The sequence below is a fragment of the Toxotes jaculatrix genome, chromosome 23 (genome assembly GCF_017976425.1).
Source record: "Toxotes jaculatrix isolate fToxJac2 chromosome 23, fToxJac2.pri, whole genome shotgun sequence".
Classification (NCBI taxonomy): Eukaryota; Metazoa; Chordata; class Actinopteri; family Toxotidae; genus Toxotes; species Toxotes jaculatrix.
In genome coordinates this window covers 3,655,837-3,668,249 of record NC_054416.1, presented here as the reverse complement: position 1 = coordinate 3,668,249, position 12,413 = coordinate 3,655,837, and the positions used below count along the sequence as shown (strand labels likewise).

The 12,413-nt window shown below is 41.5% G+C and overlaps 2 protein-coding genes across 4 annotated transcripts; one reads left to right on the top strand and one right to left on the bottom strand.

Moving 5' to 3' along the window:
- Nucleotides 1–1,331: 1,331 nt before the first annotated feature.
- Nucleotides 1,332–6,511, bottom strand: si:ch211-63p21.1. Of its 2 annotated transcripts, XM_041030951.1 has the most exons (7): nt 6,286–6,508; nt 5,222–5,323; nt 4,522–4,611; nt 4,173–4,247; nt 3,572–3,642; nt 3,315–3,486; nt 1,332–2,951 (listed from the first exon to the last, which is right to left on the bottom strand). In XM_041030951.1, the coding sequence occupies exons 2-7, from the start codon at nt 5,288–5,290 to the stop codon at nt 2,742–2,744; spliced, it is 687 nt and encodes a 228-aa protein (XP_040886885.1). In that variant the 5' UTR covers nt 5,291–5,323; nt 6,286–6,508; the 3' UTR covers nt 1,332–2,741. The 2 variants fall into 2 exon arrangements, with proteins under 2 accessions (XP_040886885.1, XP_040886886.1); XM_041030952.1 differs by lacking the exon at nt 4,522–4,611 and having other exon boundaries at nt 6,286–6,511.
- Nucleotides 3,490–12,198, top strand: si:ch211-63p21.2 (FH1/FH2 domain-containing protein 1). 2 transcript variants are annotated; one of them, XM_041030949.1, is made up of 10 exons: nt 3,490–3,506; nt 8,700–9,806; nt 9,933–10,073; nt 10,274–10,456; nt 10,601–10,720; nt 10,817–10,978; nt 11,094–11,347; nt 11,470–11,692; nt 11,796–11,913; nt 11,995–12,198. In XM_041030949.1, exons 2-10 carry the CDS (start codon nt 9,342–9,344, stop codon nt 12,021–12,023), a joined length of 1,695 nt encoding a protein of 564 aa, XP_040886883.1. In that variant the 5' UTR covers nt 3,490–3,506; nt 8,700–9,341; the 3' UTR covers nt 12,024–12,198. The 2 variants fall into 2 exon arrangements, with proteins under 2 accessions (XP_040886883.1, XP_040886882.1); XM_041030948.1 differs by lacking the exon at nt 3,490–3,506 and having other exon boundaries at nt 8,637–9,806.
- Nucleotides 12,199–12,413: the final 215 nt, after the last annotated feature.

The window sequence follows — 12,413 nt, the reverse complement described above, 5'->3', positions numbered from 1 at the left end:
GCCCCAGTTCAGAGGACTGGAACCAGGCAACACTTCAGAGGGGCTGCCACTTCCTCTTGTGCAGTACAAACCCAATGCACCTGACTGAAGGTATTTTTCTCTTTAACCTCAAGGACTCACAAATGATCTAAAATGACCAGAGCAACACTTTAATGTCGTCCAGACTGAACTCCTATTGAAATTCTATCCACTGAAATGCTTTGAAGTTGGAGCACTGTGAGTGGGTGTGCTGGAAATGAAACTGGTGGGCAACACCTCGCTTTAAAACACATTCCTGCCTGAGGACGCAGTAACTCTGCTCCTTCAGAGCCACTCACGTGTGAGGGATCACACACACACACGCACTCATACACTGTACATACACAAAGGGAGGTTTAAACAAGCAGACAAGTGAGTCAGGCTATTATTCAAACCTACGCAAAAACAGAACATGAATGCATTTAAATAAACTGAAAACTTATGAAAACTATTTTACATTTTGAAACATTCTAGAGTAAAGCATTTCTGTCCAGACTGAGAGTTTGTGCTGTGCGTTTGTCAGGCCTTACATTTATCCAAAGAAGGCTGTCTCTGAGCATGTTTGCTGGTTTTTAGGGACTTTGTAGATGTAGAACACGTTGAAAAAGCTCTGTACAAGCATTAATCTGCACAGCTACCACGCAGCTCTACCAGGTATTTAAAAATAAAAGTAAATTATATTTTGAAAACAAGTTGTCTATAAATGCCACAGTGGAGGAGAGCAGATTTCCATTACCAAATTAAACGTATTTGTTTACTGTCATGTACACATCCTGAGTTTGTAACACAGCAGATGTGCAGATGTTGCTCTGTTCCCATTATCAGCCACAGTGAGTGTTTCGCTCTGGGCAGCAGCTCAGACTCTACTTATGAAAAGTCTGTTTCCTCTGCAGTTGTGATTGTTACCATGACGACGCACGCAGCGAGAGGAGGAGTGGAGAGCGCTAACCTCGTTATGGGACCCTCCTCCTCAGGCCCTTTCCTCAAGAGCAGCAAACACAGGTGGGACACGCAGCTTAAATTCCTCTTCTTCCTCTTAACATCAGCAGAAGTACTAGTAGTGCATGAGCCGCCATTGTCTTCACTCATTAAAGCATTTGTTCCAATTCTCATCTTGTTCTAAAAATTAAAGACTTAAAGGAATAGTTCAACATTTTGGGAAAGCAAAAGACCGGAGTTTAAGTAACATGTTATACCTTTTTTTTTAATGCTTACAAAGACCTCTCAGGTGTGGTTATGTGGTTATAGCCCCTCACAAGCACAACATGCTTTTTTTACTGGTATAGGCAAAAAGGAACCTTTTTTATGTCAAAATACAATCTAGTTTTATTGAAGTTCTATGGCTCCATGAAACAGAGGTGAACATACATATGGAAATAAAATTTAAGATGTAAGACAGGCAGTACAACAGGCCTGGAGAGAAAAGGGTCTTAAACATGAATCAAATAGCTCATAAAGTACAACCTGATCTTAATTTAGAAACAAACATTTCTCTACAGGGGTGCAAGCAACTTCATTGTGATGTAAAAAAAAAAAAAAAAAAAAATCATGGCCACAAAAACATTCAAAAACAATTTTAAACATACAGTACAGGGGAGCCACGGCAAAATGGCTTTTTCTCGTTATTTTAGCTTGAAATAAGTAGCATGACTGATTGTCAAGCTCACTTTTCTTCTTAAATAATAATTCAATAACACAGACATAACATAAATATTATTAAACATGATAGTAATGTTTCAACTGTAAGACTGTGAAATAGTTTTAAGTGTTTAAATTGCTTTAACATGATTAAGTTCCACTAAAGCTCATTTTATTTTGAGGTCAGCTTATTTTACTAAAAATATACAAGTGCAGTCAGGAAGAAGAAGACGAAGAAGGAGAAGAAGAAGAAGAAGAAGAAGGATCCATCTGTTTTTAAATCAGTCTGCAACAAGTAAAATAATACATGTAATCCCTTCAAAATAACAGATGTACAGTAGATCATACATGACGGGAGCTATATCAGATCTCTCCTGCTATTGCTCTTTAAATTGGGTCATGCTCTATTTTAGAACCATTAGTCCCTGCATTCATAAAATATATTCTTCAGAGAGAAAAGGGGCCGACAAGGTGACCAAAGTGCCAAAGACATAGGAGACGTTCTTTTACAGCAGTTAAGATGCCGCAGTAGGAGCAGAGGAATTGCATAGTTCAGTAGCATCGTCTCTTATATGTTTTCCTATTGAGCCTGTTATTTTCCTTTTTGAATGTACCTGCGCAGCCCTGAAACCTTTCCCCCCACGTATCGCTCCTCTGGCTCGTTAGAATAAGGAGCGAGATGAGAGGTCTATTTTTACAAACGAGGGGGTGAGGAAGTGAGACGGAAGGTGAGATTTTATGAGGCAGAAGCAAGCACTGAGTTTATGTTGTTTTCATCGTGAGCAGATTCTGGATGTAAATGCACAGAGAGTGATTCTGACAGGTGTAGCATGAAAGACTTAAATATCTGTACCTGTGCCTTTTTGGTTTTAGTGGAGCCCAAAGGTCCAAAAGTCCCCCCAAAAACAAGATGTTTAATATCCTTTCAAAATGTAATTTCACATATTCTGGAAGGAAAACATCAGAATTAAATGCTTCTAATATACGGAGGGCCTTTCTAAAGGATAGCAGAGTACATTTTTGGTTGGTGGGAACTTTTTCTAAGTTTTGAAAGTAAACTATTCTCTTGCAGCAGAGATGTTGGGTCAAGCACTGGCCCACGGGAGGAGGAAAGACACGATAACAATGACGAGGGAGAGGGAGAGGGGCAGCGAGAGGAGGAGGATAAGAGGAAGAGAGAGGGATGACGGCCACAGAGACATCAGTTTGGAACCTCGTGACATTTCGACCGGACTCTTCTGCCGCTCGACATTTGGCCGGCAGATGATCAGTGGCCTGACCTGTGATATGCTCTCCTGAAAGACAGGAAGAGGACAGAGAAGAGTTGACTAAATGTAGGTCTTCAAATACACTGTTTCTTTTCTTACATCCAAATAATAAGACGATCCCCTGACTTATGTATCGTGTATTGATTATCAGTCCACCAATATTATAATATTTGCCCATATTCATATTTCTACTAATACTAAAATTTAAGCCCAGTCAATAAGTTATTATTGTCAATACAGTGAGCCCTTAGAGGTGCTGTTGTTACATGCCATTTCCTTTCTTAAAACACATTTGCATTTGTTGCAATAAGAGAGATTTCATTTTGATATTTTGCTCCAACACCAGAATTTCAATTAACCCAACAATGTTTTTGTTTTTTGTTTTTTTACCTCCAGTATGGTCCTGCTGTGTGCTCTGTCAGGACTGAGCCTGAGGTTCCAGCGATGGGATCTGTGACTCCTCCCACCATCGTCTTCACTCTCAGTGGTGTCCTGCCGTGCTACCCGTGGACGCTTGCGTCGCCGAGAGCTAATTCGCTGGAGGGAACCCGGCTCCTGGAGTCTGAACCAATCAGGCGAAAGGTACAAGGTTAGACAATTATAAGCAAAGCACTACAGGCACTTACGATGTGTGAATATACACAAACCTGCAATCTGTATCCTCTATATCAGCATCTGCATCACTCTCCCCCTGAGGGTCAGATAATACACACTCCTCCTGCAAAAGAATGACACATATAAAATACACAATGTATAATTAAAAACAAAAATGTGTATTCATATAGACAGTATGAAAAAAATACACCGGGTCAAGCAGGACAAATATTTTCCTTTTGAGAAAAAACTGAAAGCCGTTTTTCAACACAGCCTCCGCATTCACTCTATAAGGGACTTTATTTTGAAGTTGCTGGATGAAACACCACACGGCCTCAGTGAATCATCACCGACCGCCACTATTTGTAAACCAGAAACAACACTTGATGATGGCATTTGTCTGAGTGACTGTTCTCATGCGTCACTTTTTATTACCACCACTATTATTATGCATGAATCAGCTGACACCTCTACACATGACTAATGAGCTCAGAGAATCTAAATCTGGTGGCTGTTTCCTATCTCCTGATTTTACCGAGTGGCTCGCATGCAAATATAAAGACTGACATCTACGGCTAATTGATGATAAATTGTCTTAAGCAGGTACACTGTGCACACACTGGCTTTTCGAGACACACACACATATGCACTCACCTCTGTGCCGTATCCCTCAGAGTACCTGGTTATCATTACTCTGTTTTTTCCACAGTGTTCACACAGCAGTGTGTCCTGAGAACAGAAAGCAAGAAGAAAGCAGAGGCCGATTGACTGGTTGAATTCAATAGATGTGAACTGACATATCTGACAACACCATAGCCAATTCTTTTAAAATACTGAGTAAAAAAAAAACAAAAACACAGAGACGGCAACGGAGAGATGGAGGGGGTCAGTAGGAAGTTAAAGCCGTGTATTTAGAACACCATTACAGATGAAGAAACACTTTGTGATCTGAGCAGGTTGAGCGATGGCCGCAGACACTTAAGTGGGAAGCCTGAGCACTCACCGGCGTAGGCGTGTGTGCTTCTGAGTAAAGTGTACAGGGACCGGCCTCGCATAGACACACTACATCTACCTCTACACAACTCGCCCCCATCTGAGACAGAGAGACAAAGAGAGAGAGAGGATAAACAACTGTGATCTGTCAGTTGACTTACTGCATTTGAAGCTTCTTGTCCCTTTTATCATTAGCCAGCAGTGCATTAGCAGAGGACTGAAGCTTTGACGGACACAAACCTATACAATGTTTAACAGAATCATGTAGAACGGACTAGAAGATAATCAGCTGTTGCATATCATCAACTTAAGTTTTAATATCCTGAATCCCTGTCAGTGGCTCAGAGATTAGATTTCTGCCTTTTGACCTTTTCCACCCACTCGCATTTTAAACTGTTGAAAAGTGGAGGACGGTGGACTGGCAGAGCCGGTTATTTGAGTTTTGAGAGCTGACAGATCCATGTGACTCAGGCAAAGAAGTAAATAAAATCAGAGCTATAATTACAGTATTTCACAGAGTGTTACATTAGCACCTTATTCATTATTCAGTTGGATATATGGTTTCATCACTTCTGCAGACTATTCATCATTATTGTGACAATTTAACTTTGTGTCAATTTCAGGCCACAGAATGTGATTCTAAGTGTGCTTTAATGATTCATACAGATTCGTGAGCTACACAGGTAACAGGTATAAATAAGCGATCTCACCTCACAGTCGTTGTCAGACGTCTCACCGGAGGAAAAGAGGCCGTGGGAGTCAGATTCCCTCCGCAGCATGACCTCTGACCTGGCTCACACATTCACATAGACCTGTTAGGACAAATACACAGCACACAAACTGGATAAATAGCTCTTCAAATAACGGAATTTTTATTTGACAGTGAGGGTTGATTACTTTACAACAGCAACCAGTATGTGTGAGCTCATAAATCACATAAAGAAAACAGGGACTTGAGACTTAGCAGGACTTTTATTTCTGATGTTTAACGGACTTCATTCCATTAAACATCTGCATTTGCCATATCGTGACATACGTCGACATCAGAAAAATGTGCCATACTACTTTCTACTGTGGCACCTTTTATAAATAAAGGGCTGTAGCTTTCTAAATAGATGGTAACTGATTTACAAAACTTTTATAGATAAGTTATAAGTTATAATATATAATTAAGAATAACTACATTTAATTGATAAAAATACAAGTAATAAAATCACTGTATTCGTTTTTTGACATTTGGATTGGTACTCAATAAAAGTATCTGAATCATATTTTAATGTCTTTTTTTAATTGATAAGATAGTATAGTATACATAGAATTTCCATAGTAATGTCGTTTTTTCAAGATAATTCTCCAGAGTTTCAACTTTTTTTTCAATGTATGAGTCAGTGAAGAAATGAGTGATGTTTATCAAAAAAAAAAAAAAAAAAGTGTCCACATGATGTTGTGTAAACGCAAGCAGCGGGGTCGTGCTGTCGGAGGTTTGTCATCACGGCACCTCACTGTAACATCTGCTCAGCAGCGTCCGCACTCCCATTACGTAATAGCCTACGACAGTCAATGTTGGTGCCGGACAACTTTTCACATAAAGATGAGAAGGCGAAAAGATGCTGCTGGCAGCATTAAGAGATTGTGTTTTCTCATGATATTCAAACACGCACAATTATTATCCGCAGAGACACCCACGGAAAAAGAAATATGATTCTATAATGAATGAATCATAAGTGAAAATAAATAAATAAATAAATAGAAAGAACAGGGTGACCCATCCTACCTTAAACGCATCCTGTCCGGGAGCACAGAATAAACCCATAAAAGGCGGACGGAGTTCTGTATTTAGAGGATGAGCAGCAGAACGCGGCGATGCTTCTGACAGTGGCGCGGGGAAGCCATGAGCTCGCGCTGCTTGTGGATGTTTGACATTGTAGCAAAATCCTCTGTGTGATGTCAGCCGGAACGATGACAGGCAGCTACAGTCCGGGAAGCGCGCGCTCACCGGGACAGCGAATGTTCCCAAAACAACACGGGAGCGCGGAAAGCGGCGGGAGCGACTTCCGTTCAACACTTTCAAAACAAAAGCAGCACCGAGGGAAGCGCAGCGGTTGAGGGTCGTGTGTGCGTTAGCCTGCTGTGTTTGCGCGAGTGTCTTGGTTGTTTTGGGGTTACAGCAAAACAATAGAGTCAAAGTTGAAAAGATCGAAATGATAGTTTGAGCACATTTTATACATACGTGTATGTTTTCTTCTTGTTTACAATCGTAATCTTTTATATTTAGTCTTTGTATTATTCTACCTCTGGCTGGATTCTCACCCTGGATTATAATCTGCATGTGGTTTTGTGAACCCACCAATCATCAGGTCGAAAGGAGGCATCCTACGTTCAGACAATCGCACATCATGACTGCCATTGCATTGTTGCGATGAATGCATGGTGCATAGTAGTGTGGTACACCGGTATATAATTGTCTTCCAGGAAATTAGATGTTTAGTTGTTTAGAGTAAAATGCTGCACGTTCAAAGTTGTGTATTGAGTAGTTTAATTTAAATTCAAAATGTTGCTCAAAGTATAACTGAATTTATATTTTGAAGTGCATTCAATCCACAACTATTGCATAATAATAATAATAATAATCATAATAAGTCATAATTCAAGTTAGTATCATTAAATGTAAATAATTCACTATGCCTTAACCCACCTCCATCTCACAAAAATGCCTGCAGCCAGTGTGAAATGTATCCCTTTCGTTAATAGGATTTATAAGTATGAGAGTCTCAGTTTAAAATGACCTTTCCCTGACAAAATTTAAGCTCTGGTCCCAGAGCCTGACAACTTAAAACCGTTAATATTCTCAAAGCAAACTGGGAGTGATTGCACTTAATCCTTTCTCTGATCTTTATCTTGTGCTGCCCTGAGAGAGTTGAGATACATGCAGTGGTTGTGGTGGGACAGATGGAGAAACAGATGACAAGAGATGTACACATTTGTATATACAACACCACACACACACACACACACACACAGTAACTTGGAAGTTCCAAGGCAGTTTCATCAAAGGAAAACATGAAAGAATGTTTGTTCCCATGGGGAATCTGTCTCTTTCATTTTCAAAACTTTGTACCACTAGGACAGTTGAGACTATGACTAGTAACTGGATCTTGGTCAAATCCATTTCAGTCTTCATTTGCATGTATTATAGCACATATTGATTTTTGTTACTCAGTAGATTAACAGTAGTAGCTCCAAATAATATAACTATATATATAACTACTTACACTTGTAACATTTGAATGATTCTTTTAGAGGTCAAAGAAGTGGAAAGTGTGAAGACTAAGAAATAAGATCCTGAAAAAAAGCATCTAACTTATCTTTTGATGCAGGCTTGAAAACTATTTCTTAATAAATAAATACTTTTTTTTTTTTAAAGAGCCCAAGCTTTCCAAAAAGAGCTCATTTTGGCCTAAATGTCCCATGAGCCCCTCTGCTGCCTCTAGACTGCAGGGCCATTGAACGAGATAAAGTGTAATTAGGGGAGACCTAATGGGCAAGGGAGGGATCCTCATTATGGCTGCATGTCAACCATGCAAATGACCCCCGTGAACATGCATACTGTATGCTTTGGAGTAATGTAGCAGATACTGCATAAACTTTATGGACCCTTCAAGACTGAGAAACATTTTATCACAATGTTTTTGTGTATTTTAATTCATTTCACCCAGTTATGCTGCTATGTTTTTGCACTTGTGTGCACTGCCCGCTTATGTTTTATCAAGGAATATTTCTTCCTTTTTAAGATGTTGCTCCGCACCACTGTCCATAATCTTTCTCTGTGCTCTGTAATAACCTTTAAGGCAGCTCTAATGATTGCAGTTACTCAATGCGGATATATCATCCACAGTGTTGCATGTAATAAAAAAAGGACACAGGTCAAAATTTGTTCAATCGTGCTTTTTTATGTGCTCACAGAGGAGAGGGGGAGGCAGAAAAGGAGGGAAGTAACAGATCTTCAGAAGCAGATAGAGCGGTTTGTGTATACACAAGTCGCAATACAAACAGGAGATGCAGGCTCGATAAGGAAATTAAAGGAAAGGGTGCAACGCAAATAAACCGAAACTGATGTACTAACGGACTGATGCACCTCTCTCCATCTCTCTTTTGCTCTCTGAAACTCTCCCTCACTGTCACTTACAGAGAGAGATCCAGAGAGGGCGATGAAAGGCGAGGGAAAGCTGCAGAAGCACGTCATTTGGATACTCTGGAAGCACTGCAGAAAAGCGTTCCTTGGATTTTTTCATCAGAATTGGATGCAGGACTAAACACAACCCTTCAAAACTCACATGAAATGTTTCTCTTTGACTGAGGTCACAGGTTTGTGGCGCACAAGCAGGAGAACAGTCAACGTTTTGGATCAAACACGACTCGTCATTTTAGATTTGAGGGACAAACGCTGCACCCAAGGCAATTGCAGGTTACGGTGAAGTGAGAACACCCAGAGATGGTTTGAAGATTGTGATTTGGTTGTGTGAGTTATGTGCTCCTGTGGTCGACAAGTGAGGCAGAGCATCCACAGACATTCAGAGGTATATACAAAGTCTGAGAGGTGGTTGCTGACTGCACAGTGAGAAGAGGAGACAAGGATCATAAGGACTCAAACGACTGTGCCCTTCATCTGATCAGATCTGAAAGGGATTTATTTTTCTCTACTGTGAAGAAGAAGTGAGGTCGCATTTTCTTGAGCACAAAGAAGAAATGATAACTTTGTTTGTCACTGTAATGCTAATGCTGAATATCAACAAAACAGTTTTTTGAGGTACAGACAACTCTGAAAGACCAATGAAGGAGTCAGATCAAACCAAGGATAACTCCCTGACATGGGATTTAGACCAGTCCTGGCATTCAATCCTCAAACCGGCAGCACGTCTTTGCCTCAACACCTTGGATTTCTCAGACCTCTGGGATGAGGAGGACAGTACAGAGGATGAGGGAAGCAATTCGATCAATGAATCATCGACATGTCTCCAAGCCCCTCCAGCACCCCCTCCTCTTCCTCCTCCTCCTCCTCCTCTTGCCCCAGCTTTGCCCTCAGCCTCCCTTAAAGATACGACCATCAAATGTCGCACCTTAAAGCTCCACTGGAGGGAACTGCAGAGTTTGGCTCCCCTGCCTAGGATGACCCGCTTTGGGACTCAGACAATTTGGGCTGGCCTTGAACCAGTCCATTTGGATACTAACCGACTGGAGTACCTGTTTGAGACTAAGGGCAGTAGCAACTGCTTTAATGTGACTCCTGGGCGGCAGGTAGGCAACCACAGTTTTACCACATTAAGTAAAGAAAGAAAATTTATTAATTTAAGAAAACTTTCTGCGGAACATTTTACAAATCTGATTTTTGTCTCATATCTCATTCTCTGAATCTCATCACAGAAACAGCCATCCATCTCAGTGTTGGGGATGAAGCGAAGTAACATCATAACCATTGCACTGAGCAGCCTGCCCCCTCCCCGCCTCCTCCCCCCGGCTATCTACAGCATGGACAGCAGCGTGCTGGACAGAGAGGACATTCAGGTACGACAGAGGCCATGTCATCCAGAATTTGAGCGTCAGCACTTGATTAACCTCTAAACTTTGTTGCTTTTTGTTGGATAAGCAGACTACTGGGCTTAGCACCTTACTATAAAACATGAAACCTGAGCAGGATGCAGCAAGAGTCACTCAGCAGAGACTCTCATTTGAGTTAATCTCCTTTTCAATTCCTTCTAAAACAGCGGCTTCAAGCATTAATCCCAACAGAAGAGGAGCTATGTCTGATTAAGGACGCCAAGGCACAGAACTCCCACTCTCATCTGGCCCAGGCCGAGCTCTGCCTCCTCACTTTAGGGGAAATCTCTCACCTGACCTCCAGGCTTCAGCTGTGGGCCTTCGCTCTGGACTATGACTCCTTAGAGAGGGTAAGTGAAAGTGGAAGAAACAAGCACTGAAATTAGATGGAAAAAAAAGTTTTTGAACTTGAAATGTAAAACAGAGATTTGATGGCTTACTTAATCTATACAAATTATCACACTGGCCTCTACATGTGTTCTTCCTCTTGACAGGAAATTGCAGAGCCTCTCTTCCATCTGAAGTTGGCCATGGAACAGCTAGCAGCCAGCCACACCTTTAGATGTATTCTAGCAACAGTGTTAGCAATCGGCAACTTTCTAAATGGATGTAAGGTGGGTGCGTTGTGATCCCAAACGTTATGCTCTCCATCTTTAATACAGTTTTCAGGGTTAGTGAGTCCTTTTCCTTTCACATTTTATTATGCCAAGGCCCGTGGTTTTGAACTGAGCTACCTGGGCAAGCTGTCCCAGGTGAGGGATACACACTCCCGCCAGCCCCTCCTGCACCACGTCTGTGTGCTACTCCTGCAGCTCTACCCACAATCCTCTGATCTCTACTCCGACATCAGTGCTGTTACTAAAGCTGGCAAGGTGTGTAGTTACAGCTATGAGGGTGTGTGTTTGAGTCTCCTGAGTGTGTGTGTTATCCTGCCAAAGTAACAATCGTTATTGAAGCCACTTCAAACTTTTTTCCCCATCTTTACAGTGTGATTACTCCTTAGTCCAGTCCAACCTTACTCAGCTAGAGGCCCTGTGCAAAGCATCATGGGAGCAGCTGAAAGCACTTGATAAGGCTGAGGAAAAGAGGAAAGGAGGAAAGGCGGAGAAGTGGAGGGGTGGAGTAAGAGATGACGCCCTGGCCCCAGAAGGTTCACTCCGTCACCGGCTGCCGAAGATTTTAAAAGAGTACGAGGAGAGACTGAAGGTCCTCAGAGCTGTCCATCGTCGGGTTATCAACAGGTGTTCTAGTTATTTAATACAATCGATAACATCAAAATGACCTCAAAGTGTCAAGTGGTTCTTGATGCCAAAAGTTAGTCAACTTAACATTTCTGTTTTCCTTTCCATTTTTGTTCCTCCAGGTTCCACTCTTTCCTCTTATTCCTAGGCTACTCCCGAGCTATGGTGAGAGACACTAAAGCAGAGGACTTCTGCAAAACCATCAGTAACTTTTCTCTGGAGTACAGGACCACACAGCAGGGCATCCTGCTGCAGAGAGAGAGGGAACGACAGAAAAGCGAAGCAGAAAGCCCAAGCCCCAACACTCCTGTGGGCAGGAGGAGACGTCAACTAACTCCCACACAGGTTTTCATTTATGACACTTTTACAATAAAGCACGATTAAACACAATATTAAGAGTTATATCTTAGAACTCAGATTTTTAACAGAATACCTGCTGATTCACCAGGAGTGTGAGAGAAGTGAGGAGCAGTGTAAGCTGGAGGAGGTGCTGAGAACACCTGAGTCCGCCTTGAGGCTGGATGCCACTCTGCCCCGAAACCGTAGGAGGATGGCTGACATCCAAGGTGCTTTGTGTTACAAACATGTTCTTCAATTAAAAACTCAAACTGCTGCGAATACTGAACCCACATTTGTTTACTTCTCAGGTCCATTCTCTCGGAAATGGAAGTGGTGAGCCTGCTGATATACTTTTAAAACCCTTTCAATCAGTGAATCCCAAGTTTTGCACCACAGTGTTGTTTAGCAGTATGGAAATGGATTGTTGCCAAAGATGTTGTGTGCCATTGAATTTTCAATTATGTTTTTTGTTTAAAAGTAAAGATGAATTAAAAATCTGTTTTGATATCAAATATGTCAAACATCTGTGCATTTGTGTGTGCGCTTTAGTGGAAGACAACAAAATGAACACTGAACTGAAATACAACATTTACGTTGCGTTGCGTTACATTGTGTTCTGCGTCGTTACGTTATGCTGAAACTGTTACTTTGTATCACACTTTTTTACATTTTAATCCAGTTGTAGCGGTTCGTGACGTCACTCGCTGCGGCTCTGCTCTCCGTCAGC